Source organism: Syngnathoides biaculeatus, chromosome 10 (assembly GCF_019802595.1).
Source record: "Syngnathoides biaculeatus isolate LvHL_M chromosome 10, ASM1980259v1, whole genome shotgun sequence".
Taxonomy (NCBI): Eukaryota; Metazoa; Chordata; class Actinopteri; order Syngnathiformes; family Syngnathidae; genus Syngnathoides; species Syngnathoides biaculeatus.
Window position 1 is genome coordinate 27,905,101 of NC_084649.1, and position 20,169 is coordinate 27,925,269.

Genomic DNA, 20,169 nt, shown 5'->3' on the forward strand with positions numbered 1-20,169 from the left:
GGAAGACACAAGAAAGCTTTGCGCCCCCAAGCGTGTCCCCGGCCGGGCGAGACACCGAACCAACGTTGCCCATGAAGGTCGGAGGCGCAGAATGGCAGCCGGGCCTTCTTCAGCAAAAAAAAAAAAAAGTCTGCCTGGAAAAGCGTCACGCAAGTGCATTCTTGGTCCTTCCCCTGAAGGGGAATTCTTGTTCCGGGTTTTTGGGACGAGTGACGGGCACAAACGGAAGATTCCAGAGAGTTGGCCAAGGCCCAAAGCCAAGTTTCTGCCCCCCAAAAGACCCGCTGGGTTTTGTTGTTTTTATTCTTCACGGGAGAACAAGTGAATTGAGACATTCACGTTATGCTCACGAGCAAAAAGTACAACAAAATTTTGGAAAAGACGAAATTCTAAACAACTTTTTCAGAATCCCGATGGGTTGTCTTGGCTGAGGACGTCGCAAAACTGTACACAAGGACGTTAGCCTCATCATCATCATCATCATCATAACAATACACGTGCGACGTGATGCGACCTTTGAGTCTTCCCACGGAGGATCGCCAGACGCGAGGCGAAATTCTCAGAGGAACGTCGACTTGACGTCTTAATGAATCCGCGGAGGCCAAACGAAGGTCGAGCGTCTCGCGAGTGCAAATTTGTTGTCGATGCCGATGTCGTCATTTGCTTCGCACGCAACCAGTACGAATTTCATGAACTTTGTGTTGTTCTGTTTTTACTCGATCCCGTCTAATAACATTATGTTCATAAACGGTGGGGTTTTTTTTCATAGATATCATTTTTACTTTTACGTTGCTGTGAACATTACTTGTCATGCATATTCATTTTGTATGAACTTATTTTTCTTTATCAACATTTTGTTTTGTTGACTTTGTTCTTAACATTTTGCTGTGATGATCCATCCATTTATTTGCCGCTTATCCTCACGAGGGTCGCAGGGAGTGCTGAAGCCTATCCCAGTTGTCAACGGGCAGGGGGCGGGGCACACCCTGAACTGGTCGCCAGCCAATCGCAGGGCAAATGGAGACAATCACACCTAGGGGCAATTTAGAGTGTCCAATTAATGATGCAGGTTTTTAATATGTGGAAGGAAGGTAGGGTGCCCGGAGGAAACCCACGTAGGCACGGGGAGAACATGCAAACTCGGTCCCCAGAACTGTGAGGCAAACGCTTCACCAGCTGATCCACCGTGCCGCCATTTTGCTATGATGATGTTTTATTTTTTTATTTTTTCGCTCTGTGGTGAACCAACGGTGCGGCGGGGCTGGATCCACATGCAGGAGTCCGAGATGAGGGCACGATGTTAAGCGTAGTTGTATACAAAGCGGTGAGGTAAGCGGTCCAAGAAGGCAGAGGCACAACGACGCTAGGCTATCAGCAAAGTCCAAAAACGTGAAGCGAGGTCCGATGACTGGGAGGCAAACTTGGAAACATGAACTCAGGCGGGACTAAAGTCCGGCGGCACAGAATCGCTGTGACGAGGATGGCTCACACTAACCTTTCTCTCTGTGGCGGAGATTCCAGCTGGCGGTGAACGCAACTCACTAACTGGAGGGAGGCAACGAACTGGCAAAAGGGCAGCGTCAACACTCCAACTTAAATACTTGGTCTAATCACAGCGCCTCACGCAAAACAGCCGGTGGCAGAGATGAGACCGCCCAAAGCGGCGGCCGGGCCGCGCCCCTCCTGGCCGTGGTCCACTCTTGCTCGTGACAGATCCTATCTTATCTTATCTTATCTTATCTTATCTTATGACATTTACGTTTGGTTGCTGCGTATAAATCTGTTAATGAACTCTTACGCTACAGTAGTTCCATAAATGAGATGAATATTCCCTTTTGCCGTCTTGATTGATTTCTGGGCTCATTTGGATTTTGATTTTGATTTGATTTGTCTTCAAATCATTTTGGTGAAAATGACTTCAACAACAACCCAAATTTTCCGGATTCATCTCAACCCTCAACCCTCAAGCGCCCAAAATGAAACAGGAAGTCGGCTTTTGCTCGAAGCGGCCTACTTTTTCAACTCAACTCGGGTTTTTTGGGGTTTTTGTTTTTTTATTTTTTTTTTTGGGTGGGGGGGGGTATGGGGGAAGGCCCTTACTGTGTACGTAATCGGTGCCAGGAACCATCCATTTATGTTCCGTCCTCACGCGGGTCAATTTGTGGGCCGTGCTGGCGCCGACCTTAGCTTAGACTTTGGCCTAAAGGTGTCAAACACCCCCAACTGGTCGCCACACGATCAATCCCAGGCCACGTTTAGACCAACGAGCCGTTGCACTCGCATTGACAGCGGAGGGGAATTTAGCGGAAAGAAGGTTCCACTTCCTGTGGGAGGGGCCGACGGGGGGGGGGGGCGGAGCTGTCAAAACATCACCACCTGCAGACCGCGGGGGGAAGATGCCGGCCTGACCTGGGGAGCCCGAATCTATTTTGAGGGTCTGCTTGGGACATCTGGCAGAAGGGCTTTCAACTTTGCGGGGGGAGGCGGACCGCGTTCCCCGCCTCCGTTGCTTTGGCCGGAATGTGGTCGGTGGGACGGCGTCAACCCGAAGGAGGAGTTTTTTTGGCCCGCGGGACTCTGGAGGCAGGTGGTCTCGGTACCGGCTGGCTCTGCCCTTCGCTGGCAATTGCTCTCAAAAGAGGCCCAATTGCAAGAACGCCTCCTCGACGGACGGACTGCGCTAAATTGCCAAAATATTGCGTGCACACCCTCGGGTGTCAAACGCGAGGCCCGGGGGCCAGATCCGGCCCACCGCGTGATTTTACGCGGCCCGCCAAGACAAAGCACGTCCATTGACTTCCGTGATTTTTGTTTGAATCTGCACCAAAATTTCAAATGCTCATACCATAAATGACAAGCATGAGGGGTGAAAGATTTTGACGGTTTCACAGTCAGAACGGCCCTCCGAGCGCCTTTGACATCCCTGGCGTGGACCACCTGATGCGGGCGGAACGAGGCGCCAGAGCTCAAATTCACCTGTCCGGGGTTCAATTATTACTATATTCGGAGTTATGGAAAACAGCAACAGAAAGTGTTTGTAAATCATTTATTTCACTAAACAAACGTAAATATTCAGGCTTAACACAAGATGTTCTTGATGCACATTTTGTCATGATTGCAAATGCGATGAGAAGCATATGGTGCCCAATCCCAAAAATCAAAAGTGAATATACGAACGGTATGGTTTTGTCCCTTCGATACAAGAATATATATAGATATGCTTTTTCTATCCAGTATCGTCTTTGATTAGCCAGATGGGCACGTGATTCGGACGGGCTCGCCTCCCACCTGACCGGGGACGACCCAGGACACGCTGGAGGGACCGGGTCTGGTCTCTCTCTCTCTCGGTCGGGAGACCCCCGAGGAAGCGGCCGGGGTGAGGGTGGTCTGGGCGTCCGTGGCCCGACCGGGAAAAGCGGTACAAGTCGGATGGACGCGTTTGATTATTCTGAGCGTACTTTCACAGTTTTCAGTCACAGCCGAACGGGTAACGGCAAGAAAAGCGGCGTGAGGGGAAGCCTCCGTTTTCACCTTTCGTGTTTTGTCACATCACCAATACGACAAATAGTTTGACTTTGTCTCGATAACCTCCGGTTCTAGTTTGACGGATTCCGGGCACCGCCGGAAATGGGAGCCCGGGCCCGGTAGGTTGACGCTGCCTGATTATTTCCTGATCCGTTTCGCGAGTGCTGGGGAGAAGCGGAAGACTTTTGTGGTCACTTTTGGTCTTTGTCGTCGTCGAAGTGTGTTTGTCGTTTGTCTTTCGGAGTCAGTGAGGCCTCTTCCTGCAGATCAGGTAGTGTTTGAGGTACTTCCTGAAGCACTTGTCCCTCACGCCGTAGATGATGGGGCTGATGGCGCGGGGCAGGATCTGCACGACCACGTAGCAGGCGAACAGCGAGTCGGAGTAGTTCTCGGGGAACAATCGGACCAAAGCTTCCTTGACCAGAGGGACGGCGTACATGCTCATGCACAGCAGAACCTGAACGCCGTGCAGGACGATGGTCTTCAGGGCCTTCTTGGCGTCCTTGCTGGCCAATTGGGCCGTGAAGAGGATCTTGAAGTACAGGAAGAAGATGACCGACCAGACCAGGACCAGGTACACGATGTAGGTGACGTCCCGCTTCTGGGCCAGCGTCGGATTGGGGAAGGCGGTGTTGCGGACGCAGAAGACGTCGGAGGAGAAGAAGCCCGGAGGCTCGGTGGCCAAAGTCACCAAGAGGTCCGGGAAGGTGGAGATGACGCTGACGGTCCAGATCGAGCCGATGAGGACCAGAGTCTTCCCGACCGTGCAGATGCGGGCGCGGCGGAGCGGCAGGCAGACGGCCACGTAGCACTCGGCCGCCATGCAGGCCAGGTTGAGGGGCGTGTTCTCCGAGGTGATGACGGCCATCAGGATGAAGGCGGCGCACGCGGACACGCTGATCTTGTACAGGGTGTAACTGACGACGAAGAGGATGACGCTGGCGCTCATCTGGATCATGTCGTTCAGGACCAGGTGGAAGAACAGGATGTAGCGGGGGCTGGAGTAGAAGATCTGCAACGCAGAAGGAAGTTACAAATGCATTGGATGGAGTCAGACATGGAGCAAGTTTAGCACCGCAAAGTCAAACGTCCGTCCCGACCTTCCGTTCCACTTGTGTTGCGAATTGCTGGTGGGGGGGGGGGGGGGGGGTAGCAACTTCAAGCCGGACAAAGCACGATTGGGATTTGGGCCCGTCGTTACCGGCGGTTCACTTGGGAGTCCACTTCCGCACCTCCAAATGCAGGCGACGAACCCGAAGCGCGAGACTTCCGCTCACCCACCCACCGAACGAAGCGTCATCAAGAGGCTCGATGGCTTCACTTCCGCATTTGGCGTGAAGTTTGCTCGCGGTCCCATTCAAATCGATCAGCTGGAGATTTGCTCCGGCTCTCCAAGTAGCAGCAGAGTGCCGAGAGGATCCAACTCTGCGGGGACTCGGACTCGCGAGGCCTCCATTTTGAGACGCTTCTTTAGTGAGCACTTCACAAAAGAAAGCAAGTGCTGGACATAAATGTCACGCACGCTTCAAAGTCCAGCAAAGGAACTGAAAAAAATCAAACGCGCCTCCCGAAAGTCAAAATCCCAAATCAATCAAACAGCTCCAAAGGCAAGGAGAGGTCAGGGGTCAACCGCCGCCGTTCCCCACCTGGTGCTTGCAGAAGGTGTACATGAGGCTGACGTTGATGTAGTTGATGGCGAGGCCGACGACGAGCACCACCGCGTTCTTGACCACCGCCTTGGCGAGCGAGTCCCGGTACTCGCCGCCGCCGCCGCCGCCGCTGACGTTGGCCGCCGCCGCCGCTTGGCTCATGCCGTCGGCCGAGCGTCCGCCGACCACAGTTTCCTCGCTGCGGTTCCGTCCCAAACGTGGATCCGCCACACGCGTCCACTTTGAGGAGATCAGAGGCCTTTTTTCAGATAAGCGACAAGTTGGAAGGTGGACGCGATTTTCTTTCCCTTTCCTTTCCGTCGCCGAGCTGCCATTCTGGTTTTCTTTTCCCGGGCCTGCCTGATTTGGTGAAAACGGGATCGGTGGAAAGCGTCTTCTTCTGTTCCGTGTTTTTAGTCAACGGCACGAATAATGACGCAAAATGAAAATGAAAGTGCAAAGAAGCAGCTGGCGCGCTGCATTTTGGCTCACTCGTACGTGAGCGGAAAGTTACGATATCAAATGCGAGAACGGCAATATTGCATCAGAGCGTTTGCTCCGTCTGCCATCTCGTGGTCGAGCTCGTCTTCATCGTTTTTTCCATTCTATTTATTCTTCCTGCATTCGGCCAATCGACAACCGTCGTCGATCGTCGAGGCCGCCGTGGCAAAATGACGGCGAAGGAACGTCCTTCCGTCCCTCGGCGCGGAAAGCCAGCGGGAGGCGTTCAACGTTCTCAAGCCGCAGCTCGTCTTTTCATTTCTGGACTTTTTGTGATATAGAGCCAAATCTTCTGCCCCCTTCAAATAAACGTCAGGCTGCCGCGTCTCAACTGCTCTCGCCCCAAAACCCGATCCCAACCGTCCCCCAACCCCGAATGTTTTTGTTGGTTTTGTTTTTTGTTTTTTTTAACAAAGACATCTGGTGAACTAAAACGAAAAAAAAAGAAAATAAAAAGAAGCGTCGGCATGTTGTGTGCCCAAATGCCGCCCAAGAAAGACGAATGAAAAGGAAAGAAGACATCTCGTGCGTTTGGTTCCGATTTGTCCCGAAGCGAAAACTCACCCGAGTCAGCCCTGCGGACGCTCCCCGGATCCGGCGGCCTCGGATCAGCGCGCCGCCTGCCTCTTTTATACCGCGCAGGGGGTGTGTTTGTTTTCGTGTTTGCGCACACGACGTCAGGCCAACGCAACGCCGTGCGACTGAAGTGAAAGTACTGCTCGCGGTAGTCGGAGGATCACGACTACGAGAAAAGAATTGAATTGAATGGCCGTGCACGATGAGATTGAAGTCAAAACATCAAATAAATCAACAAGTCAAACACGTACATCAAACTATGAATCATCATTGAAAAAAAAAAAAAAAGTAGATCCAAAATAGAACTTGCACAGTGGGTGGAGAGAGGAAGCATGGGGGTCAGAGGTCAGACCTTGAGCTGGTGGAAATGTCTTTGGGGGGGGGGTGGAGCGACTCTTCAGTCTAAGAACTCCCGAAGCGTTCCGAACGCTTGACCGGAGCCCCGTTTTTTTTTTTTTTTTTTTATTGCGGTGAAATCGGCATCGTATTGGCAATGTTGACAAATACGCTCGTGTGGAGGCATGCGTCCGTCATTATTTGTTTATTGCGGCGACACCATTCACAACATCGAGATGAGCTGAACTTCTTTTCGTCACTGAAGATTTGCTTGGACGGTGAAGGGTGGGAAGACAAAACAAGAAGAAGAAGAAGAAGAAGAAGAATCCGGTGTTTGCGCCGTCACAAAGTCCAAAGCTAAAACCGTTCTACTTTTGGCGATAGTTAGAGCAAATCTTGAACAATGACATTAGTGTCGTGCTGCAAGTTCTAAACATCATTGACAACGACATCACCTCCAAAGTTGTACGAGTTATGCAATAAGACCAGGTCTACCTCCCGTACGCAGTAGTCTACGTCGCGCTTTTCACGCTCGCCTTGCGTTCAAATGTACAAAAGAGTTACTGGAAATGGATCTCCAATGGTGGGAAGCTCGGCGTGCCCGCAAATTCAGTACTTCACGTACTTGTTGTCGCTTGGCAACTTGACAACGAATGCAACTTAGCTGCGCGCTAACTTCGGCCCATTTACACCAAAGTCCTGCTTTCTGCTTCTGGACCAGAAGTCACTGAAGGCCTCCCTTGCAACTGAGGTAGAGTTTGAGGTACTTCCTGAAGCACTTGTCCCTCACGCCGTAGATGATGGGGCTGATGGCGCGGGGCAGGATCTGCACGACCACGTAGCAGGCGAACAGCGAGTCGGAGTAGTTCTCGGGGAACCATCGGAGCAGCGCCAGCTTGACCAGAGCTTCGGCGTACATGGTCATGCACAGCAGAACCTGAACGCCGTGCAGGACGATGGTCCGCCGGGCCTTCTTGGCGTCCTTGCTGGCCGACCGGGCCGTGAACAGGATCTTGAAGTACAGGCAGAAGATGACCGACCAGACCAGGACCAGGTACGCGATGTAGGTGACGTCCCGCTTCTGCGCCAGCGTCGGACTGGGAAAGGCGGTCTCTCGGAGGCAGAAGACGTCGGAGGAGAAGAACCCCGGAGGCTCGGTGGCCAAAGTCACCAAGAGGTCCGGGAAGGTGGAGATGACGCTGACGGTCCAGATCGAGGCGATGAGGACCAGAGTCTTCCCGACCGTGCAGATGCGGGCGCGGCGGAGCGGCAGGCAGACGGCCACGTAGCACTCGGCCGCCATGCAGGCCAGGTTGAGGGGCGTGTTCTCCGAGGTGATGACGGCCATCAGGATGAAGGCGGCGCACGCGGACACGCTGATCTTGTACAGGGTGTAACTGACGACGAAGAGGATGACGCTGGCGCTCATCTGGATCATGTCGTTCAGGACCAGGTGGAAGAACAGGATGTAGCGGGGGCTGGAGTAGAAGATCTGCAACGCAGAAGGAAGTCAGAACACACGAAAGAAGTAACGGGATGAAATCAGCGAGGCCACTCGAGCACCGACTGGCTCTCGACTGCCTGCCAATCTGTTATGTTGCGCTAGCTCGACGGTCTTTTTTTCCCCTCCGACGTTTTCTGTTCCTCGGGTTAGCGGCAAACTGTTTTCACGCCGTCGCGGGTGTGGCATGCCGTGGCCTCGAAAGCTCTGAATTCACACGAGCTACACTTTCCGTTCCGTCAAGAGTATCCACCGTGATGGGGAGTCTTCTTGGTGTTGGTCATGGCACAGGAATTCACATCAGCTTCACTTTTCCAATAGCGAACCGCAGATCCATTTCGGATTGAGTCCCTTGCGCAAGGACGTGTCAACGGGAGGCAGCCAGAGCCACCGACCCCTTCGGTCAGCGGACGACCCCCTCCTGCAACTTAACCTCGGCTTTTCCACATTTGGATGCGGCTGCTTGACGGCGGCGCAGCTGCCGATTGCACTGAACTGCAAGGAATTCAAATCAGATGAAATCACCACGCCGGCCTCCCTCCCATTGGCTGCTCCGTCTGATATCAAAGCGCTGCCGTTCCCGAGGTGAACGCGGCGTCGCGGCAGGCGCGCAACCATCGTCCTCGTCCAGAGTTTTAACTTGACAACCGCAAAGGATTTGGTGGCGCAAATGGCCAAAGCGAGACCCTCACAACCAAGTCAGGGACCCACCTGAACAAAAAGAAGCCCCCGTGGAAAGCTCCACGTTATCTCGATGATGATGCTGTCATCGGGTTCTTCAAAGTGGAAAGGTGAAACATGAACTTCGCCCACCCCCAGAAGAGGGAAACTAACGGGAAGACTGCGGCTGACCCGAAAAAGGCTTTTTTCTTTCTTTTGAGTGTCCAAGAACGGAACCGCCGCTGAGCAAAAACAAAAGATCCGACGCACCTGTCGACGAACTCGCCTCCCGTCTCTTACCTGATGGCGACAGAAGGTGTAGATGAGGCACGCGTTGACGTAGTTGATGGACAGTCCGATGGCGAGAACCAGCACATTCTTGAAGGCCGCTTTGCCCAGCGAGTCTCGGTACTCGACGGGTCGGCTCGCGTTGGCCGCCGCCGCCGCCGCCGCGTCGGCGTACGCTGAACCGTGACAAAGCATCACGTTTTCAAATCATCCCTCGGGTGTCAAGGTCGCGGCACACGGGCAGCATTTTAGGTGGCCAACAACGACAACAAAAAAAGTCTACTGTCAGTTTCTTGACATTTGGCAGAAAATGTTGTCCGACATTTGACAGTCAACGTCTTTGCTTGAAGCGATTCCCTTTGCCCACTTCCTTTCCGCCAGTATCATGAAAAGCGCGATGTAAGTCCTGATGTATTATCCTCACAAGTGTCACAGGGGGACCGCACCCCGCCCCCGAGCCACATATCGACACCCTTCACTGAGCGGGAACCGAACCGACGGCGTCTGTACCAAAGTCGCCCGCCGTGGACTCTGTAAGTCTAAAAATGTGGAATGTGACGTAGGCGGCGCGGCGCGGCGCGGCGCGGCGACCGCCTCACACTCGCGAGGCGGCCCCGCTTGTGCCTTCTCTCCGCGGCCGAGCGGCTTTTCTCCGGGGACTCCGCTTAACCTCGACATCCCCGAAACGTGCGTCCGTTCGCTGAAGGCTGGAAATTGCCCTTCAGTGCGATTGCGGGTGCCAGTGCTTCTTTCGCTTGGTTTTTTTTCCCCTCCCCCCACCGCAGTCGACAAGTGAAGGAAGCGATGGACTCGCTTTATGTTTTTTTTGCTTTTTTTGGGTGGTAAAGTATTGTCACGTGACTCTGATTTGCTTGTTTGTTTGTTTTACTGTGTACTTTGTCACGTTGGAATAAAAAAAAAACAAAAAAAAAAAAAACCCCAAACTTTAGTGCTTTTGGTGACCTTTTACCCAGAGCTCAGCGGGAGTCGAGTCGGACGCTCGCGTTGGTTTTTCTGTTTTGTCGGCACTTTGTCCAATGAAGAATAGCCTGAAATGTATGAAAATAGAAAATCAGAACCCCCAAATTGGCGCGCAAGGAAGTACAGTAGCCGGATTTGAAAGCAAGAAGACCACAAGGGAAACATCGTGCACGTCACGTTGACCCTCCGAACCAATTGTTGTATTCTTATTTATTCGCCCTGCGACAAAAAAAAAAAAGTACCTCGTTTCAAATGAGACAATCGAACGGGTGAGTTGATTGTCGGAGTCGGTCGGAAGCCCTCCGAGTCGCAACCGCTGCCGGAGGCTGCAAAAAAGGCAAAGCGGGTCAGCGTCCGCGCATTCTCCGCGACGAGTGCACCAGAATCGCAGTCGCAGTCTTTATCGGAAACCGGAAAGGAATTTCGTCTCCGGCCAGTTGGTTGCGCTCGAGTGAGGCTGAGAGACATCGCGAAACGCTCACAGAGTCACGAAGGCTGCAAGGACAGAATTATTTTGTTCGGGGTCGGCGGTGGGGACAATTGTGCGAAGGACGGCGAGTCCTCCAGCAGTTGGCGCTGTTAGAGTGCCTCGTAGAGCAACGGGAGAGTGAAAAAGAAGGTCACGCACTCCAGTCTTCCGTCAGGAATATTTGGAACATACACACACGTTTGTCCTTGCAACATTTGCAAAGAATCACATTAACTTTCTCATCTTGTAAACATTAGTTATAGTACACAATATTGAATATATGTCTATTGGTATAGACGTGGAAATATTGTAGTACAAGGAATAGCAGTTCATGAACATTTTCTTTTAGGTAATGGTAAAGTCCTCAAAATTATTTGATTTTTTTTTTTTTTTTTATGGGGGGGGGGGGGGGGGCTCATTTGAGTATCGGATCAGATTTGTCTTTGTCCCAAATCTGGGAAAGAAAAACTTCAGTGCGTTTGTCTTTGGGCCGTGCGGTCCAAAGAAAGAAGAAGTCGGCCCCCACCTGAAGAAATCGACACCCGCGAGCCGCCCAGTGGTCGCCAATGGCCGCCCGCCCGGCAGGCTGCGGGCTTTTTGTGGGCGAAAGCGGAGGACGCGCCCACGTTGGCCTCGGAGGGGGGCGCGTGACGCATCTCACGAGAGCCGCCGAATCCTTCCGTTTGGCGCCGCCCTGACACGTGGACGGAGAATTACGACCGTGAAGATGACGACTTTTTTTTTTTTTTTTTTTTTTTAACGCTGGACGTACACCGCCAAAATAAATGACCGACATTAAATATAAGAAAACATTTCAATGTAGAAAAAAGGATTTAAATAATGATTCAATCTAAATATATTGCACATCAGCAAAAAACAGTTGAACGGAAATTTGAAAAAAGCTTAAAGATGAATTGCAAATGTACGAAGAAGTTCAATGAAACGACCTGTACTCGGACGTACGAGTTATTAGTGGCACATTTTGACAATATCAGCTGGATGTAGTTCTACTTCCTACTTAATACGACTTAAATGACTCGGCACTACTAACTCTATCACCAACAACTAAGATGAGCAAAAAGTGGCTTTTGACAGAGGGCGGGGGGGGGCGGGGGGGGGCTAACGACGTCGTCCATCCCAACGAAAGTCGAACATGGTGCCGTCCAGCCAAACAGCGGCGTCCACGCCATGAAAAGGACCTCAACCTTGCTGAAGAAACGATTGCGTACGTGCCGTGCAAAAATTGGGGACTTTTCCACACAAACGCCGGATTGGGCGTCCCAACTGAGGACGGCCGCAAATGAAAACGCGGCACGACGCGACGCGACGCGACGCGACGTACGGCACTTTGCGACATGGCGTGGCCACACGACACGGCGTGACTGCACCGGCTGCGACGCGACCCCGACCTTAACCCTCACCCTTACCCCGAAAAATTCGGAAAAGTTTCAAAATGCATACTTTCAAATGTTTTCTTCTTACAAAAGATGGTAACGCGTCAATATTTTGAATACTTCTGTTATCAGTCCAATGAATGGATTTGCAAAAGGGGGGCAAAGAGGCGGCGTCCGGACCGTTATTGAGCGAATGAACCTTCTTATGTTCCAGACGAACTGCTTAATTGTTCAAGAAACTTTGGATTCTGAAGTTGTGTCTCGGAGGAGACCCGAGCGCTCCCCATCCTCACCGTCCTCACCCTCCTCATTATCATCACCGAGTCCTCTGGCGCGCGGCGACCTTTCGGCTTGTTTGCCGCCGAGGTGTCGAAGCCTCGGAGGAACGACGACTGCGTCGAGGTCCAGAAGCTCGTTAGTGCGGAACGGGCGCTTGGGGGGGGGGGACAGACGCACATGCGACAACATTGCATCGCTTTAGGATCAGAACTACTCTGCGGAACAATCATCACAATTTCTGTTACTTTTATGCCTTTCATGTTCATTTTGTCAATGTTATGCTTATGCTATGTTTTTGTTAGATTGATAACTAAGGACTACTTTGGAGTGCTTTGTTGTTGCTTCTCCACTTCAACATCTTTCATGTTTTTATGGTCTATGTAAAGTAACCTTGTGCTCAATGTGAATTATGTCACTTTGTTGGACTCAAAAAGTGACTAAATGAGCCAAATTGCTTTTTTCATGATCCCGAATGTCACGTATGACGACGGCATCGTGGAGACTTCATACTGTTGGCTTTTGGTTTCCGTTGGTGAAAACAAGTCAAGATTATACGAGCTGCGTCGATCCTCGGCTGAAGGAAAAACCAATCCGGGCTGACCCAATCAGCGCACGGGACACGACAGAAAGACCAAAGCTGAGATCCGCCAAAGCCCGGACTAAACTCAAATCCAAACAAAAACCCGACCCCACAGTCAACCCAAACCTAACCAAAATCCAAAACCAAACCCGAGCCCAACCAAAAACCCCACTCTAAAGCAAAACCAGAACCTGAAGCATCTTTCGGGAAAACAATCCAGAGAAAACCTGCACAACGGCGCCTCGGTGCATGCGCACACGGGGGGCAGATGCAGGTCGACGGTCCTCGGGCCCTTCCTCGCGGGTCGATCGGGCCGCGAATGGTATCTCGAAGTACAAGAAGATGAGCTCCCAAACTGAGACCAGGTACATCAGGTACGCCACGTCCCGCTTCTGGATCGGAACGACAGTATCCCGGACGGCCGGGAAGAGTGGACGCAAGAACGCGGAGATGAGCCCAGTGGTCCGGATGTAAGCGATGAAGACCCGAGAGACAGGTTCGGTCGGGTCAAGGCCAGGTTCTCCGCGGTCGTGTTCTCCGCTAACGGGGTGACGCTCACGTCCTGATGGGTCGTTGGCACGCCGCTGACAGGAGAGGAGGCGGCGTCGCCGTGCAACATCTGCGAAGCCAAAGTCCAAACCAGGTGGTCAATCTTTTCATCGACACATTCATTGACCCCCGAGATTCGTTTGTTAAATTCAACGATGGCCTACCTGGTCGCGCAAATGACCTGATAATAACCACAGTCGCGATCATAACAATAACAATCAATCAGCCACAATCACCGACGAAACACGCTAACAAGGTGGCGCCGAAGTCGAGCAGACCATCTCGGGAGGGAAGGCGTCATTGTTTGCGTCGGGATATAAAAAGTTGTCTGGCGGGCGTGCCGGCGGCCACACGAGCGTCTCGCCCGACAGGTGAGTGCCGACTTCACCCGCCGAGTCCATCGCGCCGTACGTAGCTCTCGGCAAAACGCAGATTGGCACAATGTGGAGACGGAAGACAAATGTAAATTGCGACTTACTCTCTTCTTCACTGACATCTTGTATTTGTTGTCTCCATGTTCTTCCGCTACTGTACATACTGTGATGATGATTATGGACGTCATTTTTTTTTGTTTTGCTGTTTCTCGTGCTCTGAGCGTGTCGAGCGGGACGACTCAACTCCAGTTTCTAAACTCGTATTTTGTTTTTCCGTATTCAAAATCATCAAAACCACGTGAATGGTGAAATGTTCTTTTTCTGATGTCGCTTGTTAGCGATTGCGAGTGGAGGACTTTGAAGTTTGGTGTCTTGCTGGTTTTCAGTCGGCAAGTTCGTTCAACTTCGCGCCGCCGATTCTGATTCTGATGCGCTAACGCGGCGCCTTTTATTGTTATTATTCGATTGTGTCGATCTGTCCAGCCGCATATTTCATCCGTGAGTTTGATCAGATCCTAGTCCTCTTTCTTTACAATATCCACATTTTAGTACAAGATTTCGTGTCCGATGTTTGAGATTGTCTGCCAGCTCACGGCTACGTCGATGAAACGTGTTCACGTCGCCGGGTTGACAACATTTCCCCGTTTCTCACTCCCGCGCTTGACTTTCAAGGTTTGGTGTCACGACGTCTGTCTGGATGCGAATTGCCGCCCACGTCGGAGTGACTTCGCAAACGCGACCGTGTCGCCGTTAGCGTCCGGCCGGCGACATGAGCCAAGCGGCGTCGGCCAACGTCAGCGGAGTCGCCGACTACCGAGACTCGCTGACCAAAGCGGCGGTCAAGAACGCGCTGGTGCTGGCCATCGGCGTCTCCATCAACTACATCAACGCGGGCCTCGTGTACACCTTCTGCAGGCACCAGGTGGGGAACCCAACCGAACCCAACGAGACAAAATCATTTGCGGTCGGCGCTGCTTGAGCTCAAAAGAGTAGCAAAAGGCCAAGGGGGCGGGGGGAGTAAAATGGGCCCAAATTCCGGAGGACCGGTCAGAGACTGCTTTGCACCCCAGGTGGGCTTTAACCAAACACAAGAAGTCTGAAATTGGAATTTCTACACCGGCAGGAGTCCTCATCTTCCCGAGTACCCCACAGGGACGCGAATCGACAACGCTCCGAAAAGACCGGCGTGTTGAGAGCGAAGTGCCGCTGTCCTCAAAAGTGTGAGGGAGAAGTGTTGAACGTCAACAGAAGCAGCTTTTTAACAATGAACACAAACAGTGTTAACAGTTAAGCGAAATGTCAGATTTTTAGGACAAAATAATGCAGGAGGGGGCCGATCACACAACCCTGAGGAACCCCATTTCTGACTCGAGCGGTGTTCGGCTTTTGGGCTCGCCAAGCTCGCTTTCGTCGAGCACGATGCAGTTGGTGCTCTCGGCAAGGATGGGGAAGGGACGCGTTGGGGTTTTGGAGGAGACGGGGACTGGGCCAAGTAGGCCGAGGAGAACAGGTCCTTCTCATGGAGGGCGGGGTGTCATCGGATTGCGGCGTTTTCACGGTTAGCTCGAGCGACTTTGCTGTCAACATGTTTTTTTCTGTCCCAGATGTTCTACTCCAACCCTCGCTACATCCTGTTCTTCACCCTGGTCCTCAACGACATGATCCAGATGAGCGTGGGCATCACGCTGTTCGTCATCAGTTACGCCCTCTATCGGATCAGCGTGTACTCGTGCGCCCCCTTCATCCTGATGGCCATCATCACCACCGAGAACACGCCCCTCATCCTGGCGTGCATGGCGGGCGAGTGCTACGTGGCCGTCTGCCTGCCGCTCCACCGCGCCCGCATCTGCACGGTCAGGAGGACGCTGGTCCTCATCGCCTCGATCTGGACCGTCAGCGTCATCTCGGCCTTTCCGGACCTCTTCGTCACTTTGGCCACCGAGCGGCTCGACTTTTTCTCGTCCAGAATCTTTTGCCTCCGAGAGACGGCCTTCCCCAGCGAGGCGTTGGCCCGGAAGCGCGACGTCACCTACATCGTCTACCTGGTCCTGGTCTGGTCCGTCATCTTCTTCACGTACTTCAAGATCCTGTTCACCGCTCGAACGGCCAGCAAGGACGCCAAGAAGGCCCGGCGGACTATCGTCCTGCACGGCGTTCAGGTTCTGCTGTGCATGAGCACGTACGCCGTCCCTCTGGTCAAGGACGCGCTGCTCCGCGTCTTCCCCGAGAACTACTCCGACTCGCTGTTCGCCTGCTACGTCGTCGTGCAGGTGTGGCCTCGCTCCGTCAGCCCCATCATCTACGGCGTGAGGGACAAGTGCTTCAGGAAGTACCTCAAACGCTACCTCATCTGCAGGACCGCCGGCCGCGTTCGCACCTCCTGATTCGCCGGCAAAAAAAAAAACAACAACAACAGAAACCGACACTCGCGACCAAAAAAACCACGCAAGTAACCGCACGACAACAAAAGTTAGCAAAAGTGCTCAGACCGCCAACATCAAAGACCGACGCAAAGAACCAAAAAAAAAAAAAAAACAAGAGACCAAGAACACTGTCGACGCACACAAGAAGAACCGCAAAGACGACCGACGAGCGCCGACGTGGTCAAAGTGCGACAAAATAACTGCAAAGAAACAACAAAAGCACTTGGTCGAGGCGAGCCACAAAAAGTGCAAGCGGGACACAAAAAGCCAACAAAATCAAAGACCGACAAAAGTATTCACCAGACAAACAGAATCAACAACAAAGCGACAAAAAGAAAAGAAAAAAAACAAAACATACCAAGTAACAAAAAGAATGCGCGAAACGTGATTGCAAAAAAACATTTGACAATTCAAAATGAAAGAGTTTTGAGAGCAAGAAAATCACTGAAAGGTGGAAGAAAAAAAGAGAAAAGTTGGAATGTGGATTTCTTCCGTTTGTGGACAGCACGGCGGCTGAATGCTAATTCCGCCGTCTTTGCTTTGGACTCTGCGCTCCGCAGTCGATGCTTTGCATTCCATCCATTTTCTTCGCCGCTCATCCTCACGAGGGTCGCAGAGAGTGCCGGAGCCTATCCCGGCTTGTGGACGGGCAAGAGGCGGGGCGCACCCCGAAGCGGTCGCCGGCCAATCGCAGGGCACGCGGAGACAGAGAACAGTCGCGCTCACAATCACAGCCAGGTGCGTGTTTTTGGAATGCGGGAGGAGAGCCGCAGAAAAGCCACGAGAACGCGCAAACTCCGCACGGGCGGGTCCGGCATTGAACCGAGGACCTCAGAACCGTGAGGCCAACGGTTTGCAGCTGAGCCACCGCGCCGCAGGGTTGCATTTTTATTTTCATGTGTTCCAGACCTTAACCACGTAGTCATTTGTGGACCAGCACCAGAACTTTCAAAACCATTCTAAGGTTGACCGGAAGCCAGCGTAAGGACCTTCAGAATTGGAGTTGCATGCCGCGACCGCTCGGTGGCGACGCGTGGCCGGCCAGAAGACCGTTACGATAGTCGAGTCTATCGACTTGAGAGAGAAAGCGGAGGAGTCTGAGTGGTCTCCCGGTCCGCTCGGCGCACGCGAGTCGGACGGGATTTTCGCTGGCGAGCTTCGTGGGCGGCGTCGACGGCAGGCCGGCGCTCAGCTCGGCGTCTGACGTCACCTCGGCCTTATAAAAGATGCGCCCGGCCGCAAACGTTCGTCTCTTCTTCTCGGCTTTGCGCCGTCGTTCCCGCGGCGACGACGACGCTGATGAAGATGAGCGTTTCTCTTCTGCCGCCCGCAAGGTAAACAATCGGCACGCGAGTTCTGCGTCGTTGCCTCTGGCGTGACATTGGAACAACCTCTTTTTGTGCGTCTTCCTCCCGCAGCGACGCAAACTCGTCGGGAAACGCAAGCTCGCCGCTGCAGGTGACCACAAATAAAATGGCTGCCATGAGATGAATTATCTGTATTAAGTACGTCATAAATGGGATGGAGACGGAAACGTGCTCAATTCCAGACGTGCGGGAAATTTCTGGCCATGTTCAGGGCACGACAAACATTGGAGAGGATGACGTACGTAAGAATTTGTACGCCATAAATATGCTCCATCATCTGCGGTGGAGCAACATGTCAAGATGTTACTTTTGTGTGGAAAGATGGAACTGAAGCGCTGCCTAAAACAAGACGGGAGATCATAGATGTGTACGCGACGTCAAATATGATGGAACTAGGCTGCAAGAGAGCTGCATCAAACATTTGAAGTGAGAGCAATATTTAATATTGGCGATTGAGAGAACAACAAGATGACATAAATACGCAAGTCAAATGTATTTTGCAAGAAGTCACACGTTGCTCTCCTTGACCTCGTAGAAGCCGTTCATTGTTCAACTTCCGGCCACGTATGGTGCGGACGGCCGCTCGGTTGTGTCAGGACCGGGGTTCGAATCCCGGAGGCGCCAAAATTGGTCCTCGGTGCCATTGTGAGGACAAAAGCTGCTTTATATGCGCATTAAACCGCGTGCGTGCGTGCGTGCGTGCGTGCGCATATTGTATATGAAATACACGTCAAGTCGCTCTTTTTTTTGACTGGAGGCGGCAAGGAAGAGCGAACGGAACCGAGCGCTCGTTGGTGCCGGTGCCGGATCGGCAATGATTGTGAGTGTCGGTCTCAGGCGCCGCCGAGGGACGGGCTGGCCTCAGCGCTGGCGAAGAACTCGCTGGTGGTTCTTCTGTGGCTCGTGCTGACGTACATCAACGGCGCCGTGCTCGCCACCTTCTTCAAGCACCAGGTAGACGCGCACTCGCATTTCTACACAGTTCCGTTCGAGTCCGACGTATTCACGAGCCGGGCCCCGCGCAAATCGAACGGGGGGGGGGGGGGTTGTGTGATTTCCGTCTGCCCACCCACTCCGTCCAGCTCTTCCGGGGGGCCCCCGGGTCAGTCTCTCCAGCAGGTACCGGACGCCTCCCCCCCCCGCCCCCCCCCCTACCCCCCCTCACGGATTTCGGGCGCTCGTACCCGGGTCCTCGCTCGTAAACGATCGATCGTCTCTCATCTCCCGGTCTCTCGATGCGTTTCTCCTCGCGTCCTCACGTCAGTCCGGAGCGCCGGGATGCGGACATTCACGTCCCGGCGACCCGTCACTGACGTCGCCACGGGCGTTTTTTTGCGCTGTCGCCGAGGGCGCAGGCCTTCCACGAGGAACCCCGCTACATCCTGTTCATCCACATGGTGATCAACGACAGCGCTCAGCTGAGCTTCAGCGTGACCCTGTTCCTGCTCAGCTACATCGTCTTCCTGATCCCGGTGCCCCTGTGCTGCGTCTTTCTCCTGCTGACGGTTTTCAGCACCAGGAACACGCCCCTCAACCTGGCCGCCATGGCGGTGGAGCGCTACGTGGCCATCTGCAGGCCTCTCCGGCACCATCAGCTGTGCACGGCCGGGAGGACCTACCTGATGGTGGCGCTGATCTGGCTGGCGAGCGTGGCCCCCGACCTCAGCGACCTCTTCGTCACCCTGGCGGGCGAGCCGCCGGGCTTCTTCCGGGGCTCCGTCTTCTGCCTGCGCGCCAACGTCTTCCCCGACCCCGTCATGACCCACAAGCGCGTCGCCTTCGACTGCTTCTACTTCCTGTGCGTCTTCCTGACGCTGACGTTCACCTACGTGAAGATCCTGAGGGCGGCGCGCTCGGCCTCGGCCCGCAGCGGTCTGGCCGAGAAGGCCCGCAACACGGTGCTGCTGCACGGAGTCCAGCTGGCCATGTGCCTGCTGTCCTACGTGTCGCCCGGCGTGGAGCTGCTGCTGCTGCTGCTTTTCCCGGCCCGCACGCGCGAGATCCGCTACGTGGGCTACCTCCTGGTCAACGTCCTGCCCCGCTTCCTCAGCCCCGCGGTCTACGGCCTCCGCGACGACAAGTTCCGCAGGTACTTCGACCAGATGCAGAGGTCCTGCTGGGCGCCGCGCAAGGCCAGGAGGCGGCCGCCGGGGGGAGCCCTCGGCTGACGACCAAAAAAAAAAAAAAAAATAATAATAATAATAATAAAAATGACCTGTTCCATAAATAAAAGGTCGATTTGATCTTCACCGGAGTTATGTTCCATTTTCCACGTGGATATTTTTGCCATTAATGCGCCATTTTGATACATTGTAGTGCCACTCTTTTGGAACAATGTTCAGTTCCGTCCAAATAGTTGTTTTCGCGGTATCCCCGTCGGCCGCATTGACGTCACACGATCTCGAGCCTCCGTTTTGAAGAAAAGATCAGAAAAAATGCCCCAAAAAAATGGAACGCTAATAGCCGTAAACATTCAGCCAATCATGAGAATTTGCGCCTGTTTCATTTAAGGCATTTATAAGAAGTTACGCTGGCGATAAGTTCACTTAGAGTTCAGGTGTCGTCCCTACAAACGTCCTAAAATAGATATTGAAATGAAAAATAAATGATTAACATTATTCACTTCAACGTCTATACGAAAAAATAAATATGAGCGGAGGGGAGCTCGTCTTCCGTGCGCAAAGTTGCGCAAGCGTCATTGGACGACATCCGAGGCG

The 20,169-nt window shown here is 53.1% G+C and overlaps 4 protein-coding genes across 4 annotated transcripts; 2 read left to right on the top strand and 2 right to left on the bottom strand.

Annotated features, from left to right (window-relative positions):
- Positions 1–3,194: 3,194 nt before the first annotated feature.
- Positions 3,195–6,264, bottom strand: LOC133507532 (odorant receptor 131-2-like). Its single transcript, XM_061832658.1, has 3 exons — positions 6,240–6,264; positions 5,172–5,414; positions 3,195–4,537 (listed from the first exon to the last, which is right to left on the bottom strand). The coding sequence occupies exons 2-3, from the start codon at positions 5,334–5,336 to the stop codon at positions 3,770–3,772; spliced, it is 933 nt and encodes a 310-aa protein (XP_061688642.1). The 5' UTR covers positions 5,337–5,414; positions 6,240–6,264; the 3' UTR covers positions 3,195–3,769.
- A 1,047-nt stretch (positions 6,265–7,311) lies between these two features.
- Positions 7,312–13,358, bottom strand: LOC133507392 (odorant receptor 131-2-like). The gene is made up of 5 exons (XM_061832348.1): positions 13,299–13,358; positions 13,020–13,131; positions 11,013–11,180; positions 9,049–9,212; positions 7,312–8,079 (listed from the first exon to the last, which is right to left on the bottom strand). Exons 1-5 carry the CDS (start codon positions 13,356–13,358, stop codon positions 7,312–7,314), a joined length of 1,272 nt encoding a protein of 423 aa, XP_061688332.1.
- Positions 13,359–14,431: 1,073 nt separating this feature from the next.
- Positions 14,432–16,046, top strand: LOC133507393 (odorant receptor 131-2-like). The gene is made up of 2 exons (XM_061832349.1): positions 14,432–14,584; positions 15,267–16,046. The coding sequence occupies exons 1-2, from the start codon at positions 14,432–14,434 to the stop codon at positions 16,044–16,046; spliced, it is 933 nt and encodes a 310-aa protein (XP_061688333.1).
- Positions 16,047–18,831: 2,785 nt separating this feature from the next.
- On the top strand, positions 18,832–19,750 carry LOC133507957 (odorant receptor 131-2-like). The gene has a single exon (XM_061833575.1). It carries the CDS (start codon positions 18,847–18,849, stop codon positions 19,618–19,620), a length of 774 nt encoding a protein of 257 aa, XP_061689559.1. The 5' UTR covers positions 18,832–18,846; the 3' UTR covers positions 19,621–19,750.
- Positions 19,751–20,169: the final 419 nt, after the last annotated feature.